The 24,681-nt window shown below is 41.9% G+C and overlaps 1 protein-coding gene across 4 annotated transcripts; it reads right to left on the bottom strand.

Annotated features, from left to right (window-relative positions):
* Positions 1-877: 877 nt before the first annotated feature.
* On the bottom strand, positions 878-24,189 carry USP44 (ubiquitin specific peptidase 44). 4 transcript variants are annotated; one of them, XM_054198308.1, is made up of 6 exons: positions 23,828-23,904; positions 16,960-18,474; positions 5,092-5,290; positions 4,525-4,603; positions 3,508-3,713; positions 878-2,594 (listed from the first exon to the last, which is right to left on the bottom strand). In XM_054198308.1, exons 2-6 carry the CDS (start codon positions 18,391-18,393, stop codon positions 2,395-2,397), a joined length of 2,118 nt encoding a protein of 705 aa, XP_054054283.1. In that variant the 5' UTR covers positions 18,394-18,474; positions 23,828-23,904; the 3' UTR covers positions 878-2,394. The 4 variants fall into 4 exon arrangements, with proteins under 4 accessions (XP_054054283.1, XP_054054274.1, XP_054054293.1 ...); XM_054198299.1 differs by lacking the exon at positions 23,828-23,904 and adding an exon at positions 24,106-24,189 and having other exon boundaries at positions 879-2,594; positions 4,525-4,633; XM_054198318.1 differs by lacking the exon at positions 23,828-23,904 and adding an exon at positions 23,385-23,402 and having other exon boundaries at positions 879-2,594; positions 4,525-4,633.
* Between the last annotated feature and the right edge of the window lie 492 nt (positions 24,190-24,681).

Below are 24,681 nucleotides of genomic sequence, written 5' to 3'. Positions count from 1 at the left end.
ATGGTTATTTCTGCTCCTGAACCTTGCCACTTCTTGGCTCCGGTTAGAGCTCTATTTTCAATACTTACTAGAGTGAAGCAAGGCAGAAAATAAGCACGTAGACTCATGCTGTGCTTAGGCCTTACTCTAGGTAAGGGGTGCAGAGCCAGAGACATGAAAGAGCAAATATGAAGAACCAAAGCAGAAGCTGTTGAGAAACGCACTTGAATTATCTCAGCCTTACGCTGGACTGCAGTAATCATCGCTATCCTTCCCACTGACTAGAACTGACTGGGACTAGAACTCTATGGTTGAGTCTGTCCTTTCTCCTTCCCTTCTCCTGTTCTACCCAAGTGAGCACCAATGGGAAGAAAGCAGAATTTGATTTCGCTAAGCTAATGATGTCTTTTAGAGAAAGCCTTGAGACTTAGCAATGCCTGCTGCAGCGAGAACAAAGGCAGGAGACCCGCCGTAAGCACAGCCCAGGCACATCCTTCTAGAAACAATGGCAGGGTAAAATTCCTTCTAAGGGACTTGATTATCTGCTTAATACTGATGGATTGAGGCTGGAAAAGTTGTGTGTGTCCCGTGGCTCTCTACAATTCCCAAGATAAACTCTTCCATTAACGGTCTCTGAGGACCCCTATGTATCTGGTTGACGCACTCTTGGGGGAAGAAGTATCAGAAGTCTGAAAGGCAATTAGCACAACACTTTCCCCTTCCTTTCTACTCCCCTAAACTACCTGTAAGTAGAAATAAGTGTTTAAACTACATTAATTTCCCCACCAGAAAGGACAGCAGAGAAGGAAAGTAATTTGAAAGACTGCACGGCTGTAAGAAGTAGATTTCTCAGATCATCTCACTTCAGCAGGTGGCCCTTGCCTTAAAAAAAATAAAATGGGACTAAACTGCTTTTGCACACTTAATTAGGATGAGCACAAGGCAAAGACAGTTTGAGATCTGAGGCCACTATGTGCTCGCTATAACGTGGTGTCTTTCAGAAACATAGATAAAAGCGGTAGGAAAAGTCAGGAATAAAACCAGCTCAAATGCAGTTAAATCAGTGACAGATGGCCAAAGCCTTCTTATAGTTATGCCTTAACCCATGTTAGACTAAGTTTAAAAATAATTTAATAAAAAAATTGTAATGACAATGTAGGAACTAATTCCAGTACACGCACAGTTTTCTGTCCACATCAAGGCATTTTATTGAGGTATAAACTTTGCAAAAGATGAGGTAACAATTTGCATAGGACTTATGCAAAATAACTTCACGATTAAAATTTACTTGGCATTAACTACTGTATGTGGAGACTGCTAATTCCTGCTCGTTAGATTCTCCTCAATGCACAGTTTCTGTTAATGCTAGTGGCAGGGCTGCAGCGAAGGTACAGCAGCAGGAGGTAAGGAAACCAGTCGGATTGAAAAAACGCTTTCGTACAAGTTTTACAGCTTCTCTTCAGTGGTTTGTGTTGGAGATTACTGAGACAGGTGACGCTTGCTACAATTTAAAGTAAGCTTGTCCAATGCAAGAAAGGGGGTGCCAATGTTCTTGTAGCAATGACATTGGGGTGGGTGAGCGTGGTTTTGTTGAGTTTCTTTTTTAAGAAAGCTTTTTAAGTTATTGGAATAAAAAGCCCCTGGTTGTCAAAGTTGGTGCTTTGAATTTGGCACTCGAGTTTTAAGTTGTCAGACTTGCTAAGGCTAAAACATGGAAGTCTTGGTAAAGATACATTCTTGTGTTATTAAACGCTCCTCTTTCTTACGTACTTATATGAAAATAAGTACATGCTCTATTGCCTCAATTTCAGATATTAAGAAATTTTATCACCGTATCTTTAGTGTAGCTCCCTTGAAGGCTCCCTTGAAGCTTGCAGAATAATTTCACTTCAGTCATGAAGAATATACAGAAAGTTTCCTACAAAAAGTTCAGTTACTATTTGACATGTAAAACATTCCTTGCTGGTGAATGTTAACATTCTAAGACCTAGTAGCGATTCCTGCAGACAGTAAGAATCATGATATCATTAGAACTATACTATAAAAAGTACAGAAGCATATATAGAAAATTAACCAGAGAAACATCAGTTGCCCATTCAAAGTCATTTTTCTAAACCAATTCAAAAAGATTATCAAAATACAAAACCAGCTTAAAAAAACCAGCCTGAGGTAAGAGTTAAATGCAAGTAGCAATCTTCTTCTTAAAAAAATAGCTGTATTGAAATTCTAGGTTACTTACTGTCAATAAAAACTTTTACTAACAATTGTAAAGAGTACTTTAACTAATACAAAAGTATATAAACATTGTACACGGATTCAAAGTAAAAAAAGTACAATACTGTACTTTCATTTCATTTAAAAATATATAGTTATGACAACTCGAACTTTTACCATACACAGTTAACTGGCTTTGGATTAGCTGCTACTGTCGTGCATGGAACAGGCAGCTAATTCTGTGTGCTCCTGACTTTCAGCTGTGCTGGGACATGGTATTTTGCCACGTCCATTTGCCTGAGTAAGTCGTTGGCTGTAAAACAAAATGTAAGCTTGAGCCTTGCAGACTTCTTCCATAGTGCACATGTTGAGTTTCGAATCATTGCAGTGTACCCAAAATCCTGCAGCGAAGAAATACACCCCAAAAAAAAAAAAAGTCATCAGGACACCGATTTGAGGTAATTGCATTGCATTTAATAATTAATTACTGAATATCATTTAGCAAGTTGTGTAGAAATAGTATACTGTTTCAGTTGATCTAGCATGTTTGCCTCTACATTTTTAAAACCCCAGCTTAGCTTCTTGTCATGGTTTAGCCCCACCTGGCAACCAGGACCATGCAGCCATTCACTCACTCCACCCCCAGCAGTGGGATAGGGGAGGAGAACTGGAAAAAAAGGAAGCCTCGTGGGTTGAGATAAAGGCAGTTTAACAGAAAAGTAATGGAAGAGAAGACACGAAGACACTAACAGTGACAATAAATGAATACACAAAATGAGTAATGCAACACCATTGCTCACCCCCTGATGATCGATTGCCCAGACCATCCTGAGCAGCGATTGCTGATCCCTGCCCCCCAACCAACCCCCTTTATATACACTGAGCATGACACCTATGGTAAGGAATATTCCTTTGGCCAGCTTGTCCTGTCTATGCTCCCTCTCAGCTTCTATGGGAAGCTACAAAGGTCCTTGACTTAATCTAAGCATTACCTAGCAACAACTAAAGCAATATGTTATCAATGTTATTCTCATACTAAATCCAGAAGACAGCAGCTACTAGGAAGAAAATTCTCTCTATCCCAGCTGAAACCAGGACGCTTTCTCAGATTTATGAGACTTTATAGCCAGAATGTGTTGAACAAGCCAATGCAAAAACTGAACTGTTCTGGTCTACAAAACTGCGATTCTCACTCCAGGCAGTTCAGCTACAAGCGATTCCCTTTTGCGTTTGAGAACAGACAGTAAGCTTATCAGTTTAGAATTAACGAACAGCCCTTTCTCCCACACTCCTGATTTCACAGCTGGTTCCTACCTCCTTCTGAATTGTAGCAGTAGGCAGTGTAGTGCCCTGAGCCAAATCCTTTCCCGTGATGCATCACCACAGCAGACAAGTCGTAGATAAAGCAGTCAGGTAGGAGGGACTTGAGGGATTCTCTGCAGCAGTACGGCTCCATGTTCAGCATTTGATCAAAATTAACATGTACCCCAATCTTCTCACGATGATTGCGTCCTGACCACCTGGGAAGTTAAGACAAATGAAAATTTATGGTTTTTTTCAAAGAACGAACACAGCATTCTGAATTACGTTTTGACATAACAAGTGTTACCTTCACTATTGTCTTTGTGCACAAAATAAATGCTAATTTGCACATGTTTTTTCCAGGCTTCCTCTTTCACTTCCCTTTTATTTCAAGGCCTTTTAAAACGTGTTAATGGTACCTACTATTCTCATCTTCTGAAATATCCATCTTAAGATCTATGTAACGGTGAGTGGGAAATACTTCCCATGTATCATATCTCATTGGTATTTCTCATTTATTCTATCTCATTTTTAGTTTCCTTTGTATTCCGGACAGACTCTGTACTAATGTGTGGACTAAGAGTTCACAGAGATGCAGCTTCTACTTCCTTACTCTCAGGCTAATGCATTAATGTATTTGGTTATGTGAAGGTTATGTGAGACTTCCACTGAACACAATCTCAGTTTGTACGTTAGTGAATACAAGCATTTACTCTACCTGAAGATAACGCAAGATTAATTTTTATCGACAGAGTTCACAGCAAGGTTAGTAGGTTTGACTGAAAAGGAGGATTAAATAATTTTGGTATTAAAGTAGCAAGTAGTTGGAATCCAAAAGGTCAATCCTCTACTTACAGCGTATCTTACTGATGTTTAAATTAAACAAGAAAAATTAAGTTTCTAATAACTATTTCTCATCATATTAATACAGGGAAATGACACTGATGCTGAAAGACATTGACCCCAAACAGCAGAAGAGCAGGACTGAACTGATCAGTTTGCAACACTGTTTGTTGCAGTACTACTTACCTAAACCGTTTAAGATGTAATCTGAGAACCCGAGGTAGTCGACACACCATAAGCTGCTTCTGAGCTTCTGTGAGTATAACTGGTTTAGAAGAAAACTTCCTTCGCTTTGCTGAGGCATAACACACAGTTACACAATACAAATCTCAATAACAGCCTTGTGTTGTATTTCAGTCTAAGATTTATCCACCAAATTTGTCTATCCTTAAAAAAGATACACTCTGAGAGCCATTTTGCAAAGATTATTTTATGGTGCAAGTATAAAATACTTGTGGTCACTTGGGTTAGTCACCTTAATTTAAAAAGCTGACAGGTTCTTCAGCTGCCAGTATCAGAATCCCCATTAATGTGCGATCAGACTTTATGTAAGAGAAGCATCACACTTTAAAACATCCTTTGAACAATTCCATGTACTAGATGCTAAGTAATAGCTGTGAAGTGACCACACCAGGACTTCATTTGCAACATACTTTTAAGACTTTTAGTATTTTCCTTTCACGCTTTCACAGTCAGTTTACTTTATATTTTACACAGAGAATGTATGCGTGAGTACATACTGCCTTTACTCACTGTTGCACTGATCACATGCATATATCTTTCCTTCCAAAGCTTCAGTTTCTGTAAACTTGGCCAGCATTTCTGTCAGCAGACACGGATACTGAGACGACATCTCCTTGCCGTTGCAGTGATACCTCTCAGGAAACTCCAGGGACAGGTCCCAGAAAGGTTCTATTGTATTTGATTTATTGTCACAGGCAAGACACGTAACCTGTAAAACAGTATTTCACCAGTTGCTTACACTCAAAAAACTTCCTTTGCTAAAAGTCCACCATAACATAGCTCTAAAAAAAAAATAAAAATATATATTTTTTCCCTACAGATAACTGATGCAACCAAAGACAAGACAAGACGACATAGTCATTTAACAAAAGAAACAATACACCTAATTTCTTTTCTCTGAAGCAGCGTGTCCAATACTGTTATCACAAATAGGTATGTGTTCTTATGTTTTACTGAGAAACAAAAGCCGTGTCAAAATGGTCTGTCTGGGCCTGTCCAAGAGAGAGCAGCTGGTGGAGTCTCAGGAGTCTTTTCTCCAAAAAGAAACACTCCAAAAGGAAAATTTACATGAAAGAGAGAAACTATAGTTTAGGTTAATTAAAAAAAAAAAAAAGTCACAAAACAAAACAACACACAGCTGGGGATTTTAAAGTCATATCCTTCTTACTTTGTAAGTCTTCCAGGGAAGCCTGGATTAGGAAGCACACTTCTTCAAAGAAAAATTAACAGGTAAAAATAATTTATTTCTTCTTTCAGTAAGTGGATCCATCGTCACACTAGGGAAAGGACAAGCAGTAAGACAACATAAATAAAATGTCAAGAAGTGAAGTGAGTCAACCTGGAAAATGCAGATAATACAGCAGGGGACAATTTATGATAACATTCAATATTTAGGAAAGTAAGTTAAAAGCAATAGCTCTTCTACGCTGGAATGGCAACACATTAGGTGTTGATTTGCAATGCAGTTTCTAAAAGCCAGCTCAAGCTGATTATAGGAGAGTGTCACATCACTCGAGCCCTCCTCCAAAGGACCTCCACCCTTCCACCATGCACATGGATGAACAACTAGCAGCTGACCTACGCAGTAGTGAAACTCCATTTAGATTGTAACAAGCGTAATTCATAAAAGCTATAAAGAAATAACAGTAAACACCAAGTGTGTGTGAGAGACTAAATATATCTTCACCTTTGTATGTTCAGTGCAACCAAGTACAATACAATCCTGAAGAGTAATTACCTGAGTTTTCTACCGTTGGCTTTTAAGTTGCAGTTGACCCCTAACTCAAAGCAGCTTTAACCTCACTGCTCTAGAAAAGACGCATTCGGACAGTAAGTTGAATTTTAATTGGGCTCACATAGATAGCTTTGACAGAACTTCCGTAAGCATCCAACATGTTCCCACCCCCTTCCCCAACAATTAAACTTTCCCACCAAAAAGATTAAAGGAACTCAAAATTTTCATATAGGACCAACTGTCAAGGTACTGCTATTTACTAGCTCAGGATAACAGCCAGGTGTGACGAGACACCACCCTTTGTGTTTTACAGTAAATGGAATATCAAATATTTCCTTATTTGTTTGCACCACAAGGGTAAATAATTGCCAAATTAAACCTCTATAAGCATGCTTCCCGTTTAGGAAAATACCACAAGTTTTTTGGAACAAGTAATACAAAGATGTAATAATAAAGGAATGAAAATCCATGAGGGATCCAAATACCGCTATTTCACAGGCACGCCTTTGCGTTGCTGTTCTACATACGTTTAGTGTCATTCCCTTCAATTAGGTTAGTAAGCCTACACAAGTGTGAAAATACGCTCAGTTTTGTTCAAGAGCTCCTTTATTTTCCTCTGAAGGTTTTCTGCTACGTAATTACTCACCCTGCTTTGTCTGTTATTTCATCATCATTTATAGAGGACAGATCTCCCACCTTATGGTACCTTCTTCCTAGGTGTTCTTGTGAGTAATTATTTGATACATTCATTAGCTGAAACAGTTTACACATGATCCATGCATTCTACCTCATGTGGATGTGTATTTGTGTACAAGCACACGTGTTTAGCAGTGGAGTTTTAGGAAAGCTGTTAGCTGCTTTAAGTTCTAAGAAGAAAAGGCCGCTGCCTTGTTCTTGGAAAACACAACTTTGAACTTACATGGCAGAAAAGAGGAGAATCTTCTGTTTTAATTTACACTGACAGGAGCTTCTTTTTAAGTGCTAACATCTGGCAACGTTTCAAAGCCACAAACTATTAGTAATTCAGAGCTGGAATCTAGACTTGGAGACAAAATGATATGTTTGGCCACAGTTCAAGCTAACTCTCAGCATAAACACAGAATGACTAATAGATTTCTGCTGTACAAATGGGTGATTTTGTTGGGCCAAAAGTTTATTTAATGGATGAGTTACTTAAGAATTTGTTGCACATGAATGCACACCAAAGATTAACAGGCTCAGGACGAAGTACATACATGAACTCAGTACAGATAATTTTAACAACTTCTGGGGTTTAAAATTTAGTATGTAATGTTTTCAATCTAGGTTATTTTAAGATCCTCTTTCAACAACTGGTTTATAAGTTCTATCCCAAAGAAAAAAATAATTGTACCAGCTTCCAATTTTTGCCTCCCAAAAAAACAAAATAAGGTAAACATGCTGCTTCTCATCTCGTCATGCAACTGTGAGCAAAGCTGATTTGTTCTGACAAAATCCTGTAGTGATACAGAGCTGTACTTATTTCCCCAAATGCAAGACACTCCTCACCGTAAGGCCGCAGCGGAGTTAAACTCTGAAGAGTTATCTGGGATTTCCATACCTGCCAAGAGCCAAGTGACATGTTTGGATAAGCATACACCCAACCCAAGCATATCAGCCCCAGTGCGCTAACTGCTCCTGTACACACTCTCACTCAATGGTAAGCGAGAGGGAAATCAGGGCTGGAAAAAAGCTTGGAAGTAGTTTTCTTAGCCAGGCCTAAGCTTACGATTTGGATTACTCAACAAGTAGGAGGGTCCCTGCCCTTCTGTGGAATCCATCTGCACTGGCTTGTCCATCAGCATGGGCTTCACAATATTCCCATCACTTCTCTTTCTGTCCTAAATGAGACTCCTTTATCTCACACTCCACTACCATTCACACAGTACGACACAGATTTTCTTTTTTCATGAAAAGCACTGAAATTGTACAAACTGTTCAAAAGTTGGTTGAACAAGATGTGAGGTTTTTATAAAAAAAACAAAACAAAACAAAACCTCCCCAAACATGAACTCAAAGGGCTAGCAAAAACTTTATTAATCTGTCCAGTGTAACTTTTTATGGTATAAGCATGCACAACAGTAATAGGGAAGTGAGTCTGCTCTAGCTATCTGGTCAGTGACATGTATCTTTTTATGACGGTATTTTACAAATTCAGAGTTTGATTTCACCTCCCCATTATATTCCACAATTGCTATTCTAAGAAGCCTTAACTCTGTCATTTATAACAAAGTTACATGAGAAGTTTACATTAAAGAAAGTAAATTACTGGGTTTAGCTAGTCTGAAATCTCTACCTTATGTTCTGTCCTGACCACCCGCTCACGCCTTGAAACGCGGGTGCTACATACAATTGTTTGGTTACAGCTCAGTATTCAATCATGGGCCAAAGGCCAGGCTGAAAAGAGCTGGATCAAATTGCTTGATTCAAGCTAAGCACGGAGGCCACTCAGACAAGCATCATTGTGCCCACAATTATTTGATGGACAGCCACTGCCCCGGATGGCATTCAGCCTAAATGCAGCCAAAGAAAATAGTTAACATATTGCTGCAGAAAAAGCCAACTCCATCATCAACTGTTTAGCCTATGCTCCCTGCACTTGCATGGAAGAGAGACAACTGTTACCATCTCTGCTCTAATTCTTTTTTGGTTTTTAAGAACAGGAAGATGAATAGCCCCATTTTTATGCTTTCCCTACTACTTAAGTTTTCGCTATATGAGACATATATAGAAAGAGTGGTAATTGAATTTTTCCACAGCAAAGTAATCAAAGAGAAGGGGACTCCTAGGATGCTGCTATAATATGTAATTCCACACGACAGTCTATACTGTATTTCTTCAGTTATAAAAATAGCTAAACTTTGTAGTGGTGAGCATAGACCATCACCAAAATGATCTGTACCTATTTAACAGAATAACATAAGCATAATGATAACAAACTGTGGTCTGCGATTCAATGGCCTCTTATGGATTAACATTTTTTTAAATGTCACCTTCATCTATTTGGAAAGCAACTTGACAATCGTTTTGTCATTCAGGCAACACAGAAAAGCACAGAGACTAATACCAGAATATAGAAATCAGCATACAGGTCATGGATGGGGCTAAGTGCAAATCCTCTTATTACCTACCTGAAGTTCTCATAGTTTTTAACAGTCACACACAGTCTCACAGTGCAACATTGGTCACCCTCAGCATTCTCCCTCAAACTTTTAACTCACAGCACACTACCCAAAACTGAAGGGCTTTAAAAAACCCAAAGATTGCACATTTCCGCTTCTTTCAGACAATCTGTCCTGAAATACATCGGTTGAGCAAGTAAATGAAGCAAGACTTACAAGGAGAACCACTGCCTTTTAAAACTTTAAATATATTTTGCATACTACATTGGCTAGAACCTACTTCACTCTCTAGGTCTTGACATATTAATTTCTCTTTGTTCATTTCTCTTCATTTCCCTGCACATTGTTCTTCTGCCCTGCTGAGTGGGGCTGGGGGGAGGCACTTTGCTCAGATTTCACCTTAAACATCATCAGGAAGTCATCAAACCACTTGGGTTGTTTTTTTTTTTAAGTATGCCCAGAGATATTAAAAGCTAGTTCTTACTAGGCATCGCTGTAATAAATGGTGAATTATTGAGAAAAAAACCTCACAGACCAAGATAGGTTTGTCCTAAGAAGAAACGGTAATTAATCACAACTTTGCTGTAAAGGAAACTCGCTACTACACCAGCACAGCCACCACTCCTCACTTGCACTGCTGTTTGGTGTTGCTGTAACAGGAATCTGGGCAAAGAGCTTTACATAAGGCACCAGATTCAAAAGCAGTGGTATCCTCACAAAGAGGATTTCACTGCCTTTCAAAACCCCAAGCAAAACAGTTTCTGAAGGGTTCCTCACCACTCCAAAAAGATGTTAAAATTACATTGGCTAGGTATATCTTTGATCATTTACATTAAATCTGAATTTCATCAAGAGTGCTCTATGAAGAAATCATCAACAACTATTTACTGCTTTGCAACATGTGCCAGTTCAGTATAACACTACTTTCATAATTCAACATTCATTTTCTTCCTTGAATTACGTACCCAAGCAGCTTTCACTTAAATCAGCACAAACCTTATTTTCTCTCCTCCCTTACTGGGCCTTTTTTAGCCACAGAAAATATCAACTGTCCTGTTTCCGCTTCCCTAGAATCAGAAACTACCCCTGATTAAACTGAAAGAACAGAACGAGCTGGCTGATGGCATTGCAAGGTCGTCTTCCACCTTTGAAAGGTCCTGGCAAAGTCATGGCAATCAGGGGATGTTCCTGAGGACAGGAAGAAATCAAGTGTCACTCCTGTCTTCAAGGGGCAGGATCTGGGGAACTACAAGCCAATCAGCATCACCTCCACCTGTGGGAAGGCTGATGGAGCAAATAATCTTGGAAACCATTTCCAAAGATACTAAGGATAAGATGATGATTGGGAGCAGATTAAGACTGATGATGGGAAAATCACAGTTGATGAACCTGATAGCCTTCTTCCTACGATAAGATGACTGGTACAGGTAACTAGTGGATGAGTGGAAAACAGTGGATGTTGTCTATCTTTACTTCAGTGAGGCTTCCAACACTGTATCCCATTAACACGCCCACAGAAAAAATGACAAAGTGCAGGCTAGATAAATGGACAGTGAGATGGACTGAAAATTGAATGAATTACCAGCCTCAATGCACCGTGGTCAGCGGCATCAAATGCAACTGGAGCCCAGACACTACTGGTGTACCCCAGGGGTTGATATTGGGGACAATTCTGTTAAACCCTCATCAAGTCTGCTCCACCTGGATGGAGCATCTGGTACACCAGAAGGTTGTGCTGCCTTCCAGAGAGAGGACAGGCTGTGGAAATGGGCCAACAGGAACCTCGTGGACTTCAACAAAGGGAAATGCCAAGTCCTGCACCTGGGCAGGAATAACCCCAGGCACCAGTACAGGCTGGGAAGCAGCTCCCCAGAGAAGGTCCCGGGGTCCCCAGGGACAAGGAAACCATGAGCCAGCAATGTGCCCTTATGGCAAAGCAGGCCAGCAGCCTCCAGGGCTGCATGTGGCAGAGCATCCTTGAGGGAGGTGAACCTTTCTCTCTCCTCAGCCCTGGTGAGACGCAGCTGGAGGGCTGGGTCCGGTGCTGCCTTTCCCAGTACAAGACACGGACTTACCGGAGTGACTCCAGCGAAAGGCCAGGAAGATGATGAAAGGGCATCTGAGCACTGGAGCAACTGATATATGAGGAGAGGCCGAGGGAGCTGGGAGTGTTCAGCCTGGAGAAGGGGAGCTCACGGGGATCCTATCCATGTGTGTAAATACCTGATAAGGGGGGGATTAAGGCAGTGGTGCCCAGTGACAGGACAAAAGGGAACGGGCACAAACTGAAATAGAGGAGGGTCCACTGAGACAGAAGAAGCAAGTGTTTGTAGGGTGAGGATGGCCTAGCACCAGCACAGGTTGCCCGCAGAGGTTGTGGTGTCTCCATCCTCGGTGCTATTGAAAACCCGACTGCGCACAGCCCTGAGCAACCTCTTCTAGCTGACCCTGCTTTGAGCGGCGTGGGACTAGGTGATTTCCAGAGGTTCTTTCCAACCTCAACAATTCTGTATGTGCATTCGTATGCGCATGCGCATATCTGCATGCACACAAGTACACATGAATTTAACTGTCAGGAAGTTATCAGAAAAATAAGGAATGAAAGCTGAGCAACTGAGGGAAGATAAACAATCTTTGGTAAGAGAAAAGTTTTCTAAAATAAATGATTTGATCTTCGGTGACTATTTTGACAATTTATTTTGTTATTAGACTCAAACATGCCTTTACATCTCTGCATACACAAAATAAGAATACTAAGACATTCAATAATCTGAATTATTATTCTGGCATTATTTAAGAGTAGGTAGAAATATTTAGAATCATCCTGTCTGTCTTACAGAAAAGTCATTTTTTCCTTATAATTCTCATGACAAGAAGCTTACTTTGAACTTTAGGAAATTCTTAAGGTTTTATCAACACAGCGGTAGAAGTTTTCCCAAGGCAGTAGCCAAAAAGCACAAGATATATAAAACATCCAGTGTCCATTTTCCTTAGTAACTACCACTTTTTAGTTCCTGAAAGCTTCATGCCATACGGGGTGAACTGGGGGACAGTTATATATGGGCAATTTATTTAGCACATATATGTGCTATGCTCCAATGTCAAGACTGCCATCAAATCAGCAGTATCAGAAACACATGTCTATTCTTTCACCATTTTTGATGTCTTGATAGTTTTGACTTATACTTTTTGTGAATATTAAAATCTTCAAAAATACAACCTAAAACAGCCCTCTAGCTTTCAAACAATCAAAACCTGTGTACTCAACATTATCCTAAGGGCAAACCAATTTAGTTAAAATGCTAAAGTTCAAGAGGTAAAAGCTGTGTCTACACATAAGATTTGACAGCGATCTGTGAATTTGCTAGATCTGCTAGGCTAGCTTCCTAGATCAGCTAGATTGTCTACATCAGCTTTCATAAATTCTTCATACTAGTTTCCCTGCCTCCCTCCCCCTCAGTATAAATCATCCTGACAAGCATAACTACACACACCAGAGTTTCTGCTAGTATGATTTCTGCAGACATGTGGGACACAATTTTTCCCAAAGCAGTGCTGAAAAGATACATTTACTTTGAAAGATAAAATATGCTACTTCAGCCTCTGGTTTTTGTGCTTTTTTTTTTTTTTTAATATACCCGCCCACTTCCTTGATTAGTATGGACAAAACTTGAAATATAGATCATTTAAAGATTGTTGCATATTGTGATAGTCAGCTGGGAACATTTAAAAAACCCAAACAAACAAAAAAAAAACTCTTGAGGGAGATGGTGGCTAATCTCCTTGAGCTCTTGAAGTGTACTTCAAAGATCTGTGGATGAGCATGTGTCAGTTTACCAGTGGCACGTAACTTCATTGTGCAGTCAGTATTTTCCTCTTTTCCCATTGAAGAATCAAGGACAGGAGACAGTGGGTACCTCCCCACAAGAGTACAAACACTGAGGGATTGAAAACAACTGGGATTTTAATATACATATATATTGGCATTTCCTTGCAGTCCCAACGGGGTTAAGGGATGAGCCACTGCTCCAGCAAATCTGCCTCTGAAAGCACAGGTTCACGAGATACAGGCTCCTTTGCCCAATAAATGCTACAGCACAACTTTCTCCAGGCATTCACTGGAGGAAGACTGGCATGTGAAAAAGGAAAGACTAGAGGGGAAGGGTTTTGTAGCTATATATCCTATCTTTACTTCCCTTCAATGTACTGGGTATTGAAGTTTCACAGTCTGTACTGCAGAGGAAAAAGCTGTAATCCTAAAAAGGATATTGGAATAAATAAAACATTAAAAAAAAAAAAAGTCAAGAGGCAATACACTCATGCTATTCCTGGAGTTACTCATTACCTAAATTAGTATTCCATAAAATAGTAAAAGATTTCAAGTAGTAGGTGAAGAAGGCTTACTTTAAATCAGCTCAGAACACAACAAAACAAAATCAAAAACCACTAACTCATATAAAATGTGCAGCTGTTTTCACATCACCTAAAGCTTTTTCTAGTTATCAAAAAGTGATCTGCCTAAGATTCTCACACACACAATTTTCTCCTTTCTTAATCCTAAATTCAGTTGCAGTGCTGAAGCAGACAGACGTTTCAACAGCAACAGACTGATGGCAAACTCAGATTTACGACTTCCCTTCAAGTTAAAATAGAACAGCTAGAAGAAAAGGGAAAATGTTTTATTGCACATGCAAAAGTCATGTGAAACCTAAGTAAACGTACAGCTTATCTGGATTGTAAGTGACCCTCTGTGTACTGTATCAGAAGCAGTTCACAGTATTCATAAAGTTTGAAGGTCAAGAAGATTGACTTCACTGCACTCGACTATCTCACAGAATCAAATATCTTTAAGTAATATTTTCAATACTAAGGGATAGTAAGTATAATAACTTTTCTAGTGATCTTAAAATGGAAAGCAACTGCACAGAAACAAGCTTCTGAATTCCCCTTATTCGCTGAATTAAGAGGTAGCTTATTGAATAGTCTAGACTAAATGCAGCAGGCTACAGCTCCAGCCATCTTCTAGAGAGAAACTGTAATACTGAGCATATTGTAATACTTGAGCCTAAACATGAGGAGGAACTTCTTTATTTTGAGAGTGGCAGAGCACTGGAACAGGCTGCCCAGAGGTGGTGGAGTCTCCATCTCTGGAGACATTCAAAACCCACCTGGACATATTCCTGTGCAACCTGCTTTAGGTGACCCTGCTCTGGCAGGGGGGTTGGACTGGATGATCTCCAGAGGTCCCTTCCAACCCTACCATTCTGTGATTCTGTTGTACTGTTACAGCTTGTAGGTAGTTAAATTTAAGATAAAGTGAAGCCTACAAGGACAAAGCATACAGTCCTTGCTTTTAAGAGCTAACATCGTTAAAGGTGTGATGACATAGCAAGAAGTCTCATATTTTTCTTCAGCCCTGTATGGATGTTTCCTTGCCTTTTATGTTAACTTCATTATAGCAGTTTGTGCCAGTTCTGACAAACGCCTAGGAAAATCCTGATAGCAGGAATCTTTTTGAGGAGAGGAAAGTAATTGCCTAATAGTTTTTAAAGCTTATCCTTCCATGTGCAAACACCAGGGACCAAATCATTAAGATGACCTGAACATATTTTATCAAGGAAGAAATACAAATCTTCAGGGGCTACCTTTTGCTTTTAATACTTACAGCATTCAAAAGTGCTAGCAAAGACTAAACTGAAACAGAGGAGTGGCAGAAGACAAAGGCAACATTAGGAGGTAAAATGTTGGACACTGCCTGTGGGAACTGCTTAATAAGCCAGGTAGAAATTACTACAGATAACAGCCTCCATGTCTTTTTCCTTGTCCCTCTCACTTTAGGTGTTCTGAAGTTCATCAAGGCTGTGTTATGCACACGGACATTAACCAGCTGCAGTAAAAGAGCTGTGAGTTGTAGTCACAGGAGAGCTCAAAACTGTTTTAATTCCCTTTCAGTCTTACTCGATGACACTTCTCACTACTCCCCTCCCTGGTTTCAGGAAGGTGGGAGGGTTTCTAGTCACAAGCCTCTTCACATAACGAAGCTAGAAACATGTGAAAGAAGTGGTACTACTGAAAAAAAGTTTGTGTCTTCAGAGCCTTAAAAATTCTTCCAAAAAACAAGCCCTGTAAGAAGGCTTAGAATGTAACCAAGCCTTGTCAGTATACTTAGGCAATTACTTCGTTTTACTAACAGTTACTATTTTGGAGAGGAATGTGTTTTTCAAATAGAAAGCTTTAATGACATAATATACTAGACACTTACATTAGCGCAACCCTGATACAAGATATGTTTACTACCCCGAGGAAAGGAAGTATGCCAACAGAAATGCTCTTACACTGGAACAAAGAGAAGGTAGAGGATGATCTGGTTTTATTAGTAAATATCAAAATTTCTAGTAGTTATGCAAAATCGCATATGACATAAAAGCTATCATATGCTGCAAACAGCCCTAATTTTAAAAGCCCTGTTATTATAAAGTTTATAGATATCATAGCAGTAAACAATCCTACCTTAGTCAAAAACCACTTGGATTTCTAGCTTAACATACTAAAACATTAAGCCATCAAATAGTCAGAATAATGGGAACATCCACATTTTTGTTTATTTGTATTAAACCTCTACTCCTTCACACAACACATCCATTAAATGCTTCTGGACTCCCTCATTAACGTGTGCATGCATAAAGACCAATTCCAGGGGGCCAAGACTTTCTCAGCTCCTGCTCCTGCTGCAATTTGGTTAGTTTTCAGATTAATTCAACAGAAACCAGCATCGTTTGTTCACACAGTTCTCAGATGTTTGAACACACACACAGATGGGATATGCGTAATAGTAAGTGGACACATTGAAATACTTAACAGTAGAAGAAGGAAAAAGGTGAGTAGTCAGGCAGAAAAAAAGGAAAACAAGCATCACCTCCACCCCACAAATTTGGGGTGGGGTGTTTTCCTGTGTTGACAGCGCCTTCTATTTGTGTTGTAACAGAAAAGAAGTATTAGTATTCCCATACATAGCATCATGACAGGCAATTACTCTGTAGTAATGAATCTCAAATTCAAGGTATTTACTGAAATAATTGCCTATGTGGCATCCATTACCTAATCAGTTTCCACTTATAGGAGATTAACACCTTCCTTAACACCTTTTATCTAGCATCACTATAGTGATAAGCTGGATGCCCAAAACTGTAAATTCTTTACTCCTGCAAATGAGTTGGTGCTTCATAGTAAAGTCAGATATTTCTCAGTAGTTGCAAAGGTGTGCTTTAAAATACCAAATTTAACACTTATGTTTATCAGGTGACTCTCGTATTGAAAGTTTTAGGAGTACTGTTGTGGCTTAGAAACCACCTTTCTTCTGAAATTGTGTTTATTATACCCTCCCCCAAACACCTCAATAGTTATAAATGTATTAACCTTTGAAGTATGCCCATCACTGACCAATATAAAACCATAACTACAAATCATTCCACACTTTAAAAAAAAAATAATCACGAAACATACCTGACTTAATAGCTGTCCATGAAAAATGTTGTTAACCACATTCAAAACCTGTTTTATAAGTTTTCTTTGAGAAGCAGGGATGAGAGCTGGGTATCTGGTCCCCGTAGTCTCCAATTCCTGCTGCACTTTATCCAAAAGTTCACAGAGAAATTCCTGAGCATCTTGTTGGGCATATCCTCTGAAGGCTGGAATTAGTCTCCACACAGAATGAAGCATGGCAAAAGGAGACACCAGTGCCCATTTGCCAGACCACATAACTTGAAACAGAGTATGCAGCTCATGACAGAGAGAAATATGCTTTGAACTGGGCTCCCTGGGCTGAATAAGTTCCATATTTCTACTTTTTGATGCTCCTCCACTTAATCCAGAGGATAAACTAGGCCGCCTCACAGAAGACGATCCCTTTACTTTCTCTTGGTTCTCATTCACATGCAATGTGGAGGCAGCTATTGACAGGTGTTTAGATGAAGATCTGGTTTTACCATTGGTTGCTGTTGCCAGCAGTTCCTGAGTTTGGTTGAGATCAAGCTTTAAAAAGCATTCTCGAAAAATAAGTAAGTGACTTAATACCTGCAGGACAGAATTCATATAGCATGTGTTTCCCAGGTTTCTCAGTCCCGTTACCCCAGGAGTCACTGTGGGCCTTCGTTTAATTGGAGAGTCACTTATTTTTTTCAATCGTTCTTCATCTGAGGTATACATTTTTTCCAACTCTGCCACAGATTCCATGTTCTGGGATGTTTTTTGCAGGCAGGGTGATATTTCTGAGGACATTCTAATCTGATTTTGTAAACGACTGCTCTTTCTTGGAGGCATCTTTTCCATCTCTGCTTTTAACTCACGCTTTCGTTCTTGTCTTCTCTTCCTAGCTTTGTCCCTTCTTTCCTCTTCTTCTTCCCGAAGTCTTTCTTCTTCCAAAATCTTTTTCCCAGTAGGTGTCAACTCAAACCACGATCTGAATATTTTGCCCAGGAACGCACGCCGTCGGTGCCAGAGAGCTGTGAACATGCGATCTTCATTCCGAAGCAAGGCTTGGGCACCACCATGTGAAAGGTAAGAATCATCACTTGTACCCATAGAACGCAAAGTCCTCCCACTTCGAGTAGTGCACTCATAGTTTTGACTCTTGATTGCACTTAATGTACTTCGCAACAATTTTAAATCACCAGTTGCATTATCATTAAGAACATAATCATCGCAGAGATAACAGAAAACATACAGCTCGTTTACTTCCAATGCCACTGGGTGACTGCTCTCCTGAAAGTGCTTTAGTGCATGTTCTTCAATATATCTTCCACACGCCACATGCGAGCAGCTGAGGCACGCCCACACAGATTCCGTCGTATTGCAGTCCACGCAATGCCACTTCTGAGGATTCAGAATGGAGTGATCTTGGGCCAGTCGCAGACGTCCTATGTGCTTACACTTATCCATTGTTAAAACCGAAACTGCAGTGACACGCTGGCAAAACACATCATCCAAACTATTTTCTGTCCATGATATTTCAATCTGCACCTAAAAAAAAAAAAAAGTTATGTTACAGTTCATAAATACCCAGCTGTATCACTTCTACAGATGTCAGCATTTCAATAACTCATACTTGAGGTTACGATCATGATCTCCATCCAAGTCCCAACAAACATATTAAAGGCAATCAGTTATGTGGAGCCACAATCTACTTTATCAACAGCAGTTCGACATTCAGACTAAACGGTCTGAATAACACTGTTTATATTCCCAGTACCATCTGGCTGAGGATGGAAGCATACTTGCTACACTTCAGATTAGGCATGGATTTTTCAAAGGAGCACCAGTTTCGTTTAAAGACGTTACAGAGTTTGCATACAAACACAACTTAAAATGGGACAAGTTGTCCAGAAAAGCTGTGGATGCCTTACCACTGCAAGTATTCAAGTGTTGGACGGGGCTTTGAGTAACCTGATCTAATGGAAGATGTCCCTGCCCACAGCAGGGGGCTTGGACTAGATGATCTTTGAAGGTCCATTCCAACCCAAAATACTCTGTGATTCTATGATTCCAAAATGCTCCTATTAATTCTGTCCCTAACCATACAGGTGCAGAAGTGCAAAGTTCACTTAAATTTATTATGTTTACACAGTGCCAACAGTTCAGACAAATGAGGCTTTCTACAACTCAAACCCTTAATTAAACCACACCTTTAATTAAATCACTGCACCTTTGTGCTCGGGCAAGACCATTATACCACTGCTTTCTACAATAATGTATCTTCAATAAGTACATTTTTAGATGTCAGCCTAATATCTCTGAAAGAAAAAGAGTGACTTGGAAAAGCAGAACTTGATTTCTTAAGACAGAAATACCATTAGATATCTACCTCAGTTGCTGCAAACTTTATAAAAACCTGCATTTTGAACAGATCTTTCTAATCCATATCTTCAAAAAAATCACTTACAAATTTGGCTAGCACTGGCTTACATCCTTTAATAAGTTTATGTGGTAGCATTTACTTGTTCAAAGCTGCTGTATTTGCTTTTTCCTATAAGGTGCATTTACCTAAACCAAACAGGCAGGCTCTGACTAACTAAAATTAAAGAGACAGGGATTCATTAAGTTTTGACCATCTTTCTTTTGACTATGTCTAGTTGAGAGATATCATCTAGAGACAAATAATGTGTCAGGAAGTGATTCTATTTGATCTGGGTGTTTGTGCCCACGATGTCACTGACTAGAAGGGCTAAACAGCACACAGCACCAGAACTATTATAAGCTGTACGTGCCAGATGAAACGGTTACTTCATCTGAGAAGTACCAAGGGTCTGTCAAATATCCAGGCTATGCCAAGCGAGACAAGTTATGCTATTACAAATGCATGCACGCTGTGGAATTGGCCTAAGCTGTAGAACTTCAAGGTCCACAATTCTGTTTTACAGGTAAGTAAACCAGCCTACAAAAATACTAAGTGATGTAGACAACTCTGGATAGAACCCAAAATGATAAAATACAGCTATTATCCTTGAATATGCTAATATTTATCCAGTTTTACAGTTCTGATGGATAGGAAAGCAGCTTTGTTTTTTATCTGGTACTTAGATAAAAACTGTACTTTAAAGATTTAGCAAAAAATGGCTTTGACTGGTTAATTGGCCCACAGCTAGAGACTTTTAAAATGTTACAATAGATACCAGCATAAGTGCTTTAATAATTCTTTAAGCACATAGCCAGTATCCAGCATTGCGTACATCTTACTCCGTAACACAGAAAAGGCTGAGACAGCTGTAGTGAAACTAGCAAATGTACACAGTTTTACATGCCCATATTCATCATTCTCATTCAACTTATTTAAGATTTGTCTCCAGTTCATACTGACTGCACTGAAGGATTTCAGGCACCATGACCTCTGGGTACCCAATTCAGTAATTCCCAGATTAAGTACCAGCCATAGTGTACTATGGGAGGTTGAGATCCCTTGTGTGCCATGGTCAACAGATCACAAAAATAATGGCTTGCTGAACTTTTTCAGCTTGCTAGCATCCACAACATTCCTTCTAACAGGTAGTCTATTCATAGGCTGCTAATGAGATTCTTTTATAAACAGTCCTGCATACGAAGTTTGCTTTTTATACTGTCTTTATAAATAAGACTACTTACATTATCCCATGTCTTCACCTACTCTGACAACCTGTTTTCCCCAGAGCTGTTTTTAACACTGATAAAATTCACATAGATTTCAGAGTTAGACTATTTGTTAATCCCTCCTGGAATACTAAAGTAATACCTATGTAAAGCGTGCTGCAATAATTAAATATGGTAGACAGGATTTATAGAGACAAGACTCATCTTTGTGCTTTTGGGCTAACAGAAATAGATTCTCCTGCATAACATACTAGTAGTGGACCTTTTCCAGCAGGCCAGATAAGGACACTAAACCCTGCCTTCCCACAGGGCTGTCACATACAGCAATGCTGTCAGTCAGAGGACTCTGAGAGGTCGACCCTTTCTGGTTTTGTCGAAGTCACTGTGTAAACACTGTGCCCTTTTTTTTTTTTCTTTCTTTTTAATATTACGTGGTCAGAAAATTTGGTTTTCTCCATTTTAAAAATATTATCAAGAGTGAAACTACTTACACGCCTCAAGGTAAGCAGATATTGGACTGAGGACAAAAACAGTCGGCTGATTTCAGGACGACCACTGTGTAAACCAGGGGTTGCACAATCAAGCTCTTCACGCAAAAGCAATGCGATTCTGCGAAAGCGCAAGATCAGCGCCTTGAAGAGAAAAAAACTAAAACCTCAGCTCCCCCACCAGCAACCAAGCCAGCATGACATTTTCCCACCTACGTCGATGTGTGGAGAAAGGAGATGGGGGTGGAAAGGGGGAGGGGGAGGAAACATCTTGGCACGGGAGAAGTCTTTCTTTGAAGAAAATGCGAAGAAATCAAAATGCAGAGTTTGGTCAAAAAGACAGAAATACCCGAAAAGACTGTGAAAAAGCTAAAAATACAAAACTGAGAACAAGAAAACTTCAGCTAAATGTCAAGCAGGACACTGACAGCATGAATGCTTTCAGACGTGGAGCGCTGAAGTACCGAAACTACATCAAGTCACAAAATTTTAAAACTTTACCTTAGAACCAAGACCTGGCAAGAGCCTTGCTTGGGGAAGACAGAATAGCTTGGGGAAAAAAAACTGGAGTGAAGTAACAGATAATGGTGGACGAAACCTAAAAAATACTGCATACTCATTCCCACGCCTACAAGAAAGCTGCAGCTGGAATAAAATAGTACAGACAAATGCTCCAACGTTAAAATTCCCTAAAGAAAGTTATTCAGCACTAGTTCCTGCATTCTTCTCTCCCGAGGTTCAGTTCTGTGCACACACACAAAGAAACTGTGAATTAGTTGACCAGCACTTCAGAGATCAAGCCCCCCTGCGTTCTTAGCACAGACCTGAGCTCAAGTAGTAAGCAAAATAACGAGTACTAACATACAGAATAGCACTACTCAAAGCATTAAGTTGTCTGGGAAAATAGAGATATGCAAAAGTCTTTTCTTGCGCCAAAGTTTCACAACTGAGAAATAAAGACATATGGAATAGGATTTTTTTTTTTTTTCAATGAACCACATTTCAACCTTATTGAAATGTTCGTTTCTTCAGTTTCACCAAAAAATGGCTGGCAAAGTGTACATTTTGGGGTAACTCATGAGCTGAAAAATCGATGTTAAAAAACAACGCAGAAGTCAAGAAAATATGTTTTCCTCCCATTTGTGTTTCATGTAAACAATAAATTTAAGATTCATCTTCGCAGATGATAAATTTTAAAATTGTAACTCTAAATGTAAACAAAAGGAAATATTTTCCCTTACTCACTGCATTCGTAATTAATTGCTTGGCATGTAAATGGAAAAAAAAAGTCAAAACCTATCTCAAGCGTTAGACTAGAAATGCAGTATGTAGTTTTACTAATATATATACACGCACACTGTGCTCGTGCGTGCCATTAATATTACTGCTTTTAAATCAGATGACAGAACCTGATGATTTTCATCAGGTTCAGAGTACCTGTTTCATACGAAAAAACAGGAATCATGGCTACTTGAACAACTTCCAGTTTTAGATAATAAGTATGCTAGCTAGAAGGCAGAGGTACTGCTTTTCTGCTTTCCTACCCAATTTTTTTTTTTAAAGAAAACAACCCAACAAAACGTTGATGTCCGTAACTTCACGCTGCACTACAGTCCTGCAGGCGTAAGATTTAGAAGTAAATAAGTACTCAGAAATCAAAGCAGCGCTTCAAAAAGGAAATTTTGTACATTATTTCCCTTTTTTAACTATACAGCCTTTGACAAGAAACCCTCCAGCCGCCTTTCGTTGGAGCCATAGAGATCGTAATTTAACTTTTTCCCTCTCTTTTTTTCGCCAGCTAAGGAATGTATACAGACTTTGCTGCTCAGAAGCAGACAGGACACCAGCCACCGGTGCAGCATTACACTCTCGTGTCTCTTATTGCAAAATAACCGCGCATTTCCTGCAGTTGAAGAGTTCAAGGTAAACAAACAGTTCGAGACTGAAGCACTGCCCCAGAAGCACGAAAAACACGGCATTTCTTATTACTCTGTATTTACTCTCGTGGAATGTTCTTCCCGTTTAGGAAAACAAGCATCCCTGGCCGCTCCGACAGCTCCTCGGACAACGCCTGGCTCCCGCATTGACAGCGATTCCGAGCAGGACACGCCAGCTCAGTTCACCCGTGGGCTGGGTGCGGGAGTCCGAGCGGGACCCACCACCGTCCCGACCGCCCGGCCCTTGCCAGCGCCCCGCGGCATGGCGCGGCTCTTCGTCCCTCGCCCACAACCAGGGCACCCGCCGCAGACCCCACCGTCCGGCCTGGCAGCCCCGACACCGACACCCTCCCCTCCTTCTCCTCCTCCCCCGGCTCTCCCTCACCTCGACGCCCCTCCGAGCCCTCCGGACCGGGAGTCCGTCTCTCCGTCCCGTCCCCCTGCCCCGGGCGGGGCCCGCTCCCCTCACCCGTCCCCGATGGGCTCCCCCACCACACACCGACGGCGGCGGGACAGGACGGTCCCGGGGGGACCCCGCTCCCCCGCCGGAGCCGTTGGCACGGCCGCAGCCACCTCACCCCGGCGGCTCCCCCGGCCCCGCGGCGTGCCCGGCTGGCCCCGGCGGCAACTGGCGCCCCCTCCTCAGGGTGCCCCTCCGCGGGCACTGCGCCGCCGCTCTCCCCGGGGGAAGGGGTACTGCTGCCCTCGGCTCCCGCCCGCCGGCCACCTGCCCTCCCCCGAGGGGTTCCCTCCGGCCGCCCCCGGGCGGCGAGGACTCAGAGCCGTCGTCCTGTCCCGTCCCGTCCCGCCGGCCGCTCCCGCACGCACCCGTCACCCGCCGCTGCCGCCATCTTGGGCGCCCCGAGCCGCAGCCTCCTCGGAGCGGCCCCTCGGCGACGTCAGCGCCGCGCAGAGGCCGCCCCCCCCCCCCGCCCCGCGTGCCCCCCCCGCGCCCGCTCGGCGCTGGGATCCCTGCTCCCTCAGCCGCTGGGGTCGGGGACCCGCCGGGACACACGCGGCGTCGAGCCGGCGGGGGAGCGCCGGTAGGCACCCCCAGACACCCCCCGCCATGGGCGCCCCGGCCCGTGCCGCCGCCCCGCACCCACCTGCCGAGCGCGGGGCGGGAAGGGCCGATCGCCATGTGCCGGCGGCGGGTCTGTCACCGGATTTGTAGCGGCAACCCGAGTCCTTCCCCGCGTCTCCTCCCACCTCCCCCGGCCTCCCCCGCCCGCCGCTGCCGCTGCCGCCGCCGCCGCCGCCGGCCGGGCCAAGCGGGCCGGTCCCGCGGGGCCCGGGTGCAGGAAGACGGGCGGGGGCCGGCGGGGCCTGCTGCCCTAGCGCGGCGGGCGGGATGAGGCGGGCGGGCGATGGGAACTGCTTTCTGAGCGGCTCCTTCTGCCCGCCCGGCCTGTGCCCGCCGGGCACCTGTGTTCCCGGCGGCGGGGCTGCAGCTACCTGGGAGGAGGTTGTGGAGAGGTGGGTGGGGGTCGGGCTCTTCTCCCCGGTAACAAGCGATAGGACAAGAGGAAACGGCCTCAAGTTGCGCCACGGGAGGTTTAATAAGGATATTGGGGAAAATTTCTACACCGAAAGGGTTATCAAGCATTGGAACAGGCTGCCCAGGGAAGTGGTGGAATCGCCATCCCTGGAGGTACTTAAAAGACGGGTAGACGTGGTGCTGA

This window comes from Rissa tridactyla, chromosome 1, assembly GCF_028500815.1.
Source record: "Rissa tridactyla isolate bRisTri1 chromosome 1, bRisTri1.patW.cur.20221130, whole genome shotgun sequence".
In the NCBI taxonomy this organism is placed as follows: domain Eukaryota; kingdom Metazoa; phylum Chordata; class Aves; order Charadriiformes; family Laridae; genus Rissa; species Rissa tridactyla.
The sequence above is the reverse complement of the archived record's forward strand: the minus strand, read 5'-3'. Positions and strand labels throughout refer to the sequence as shown.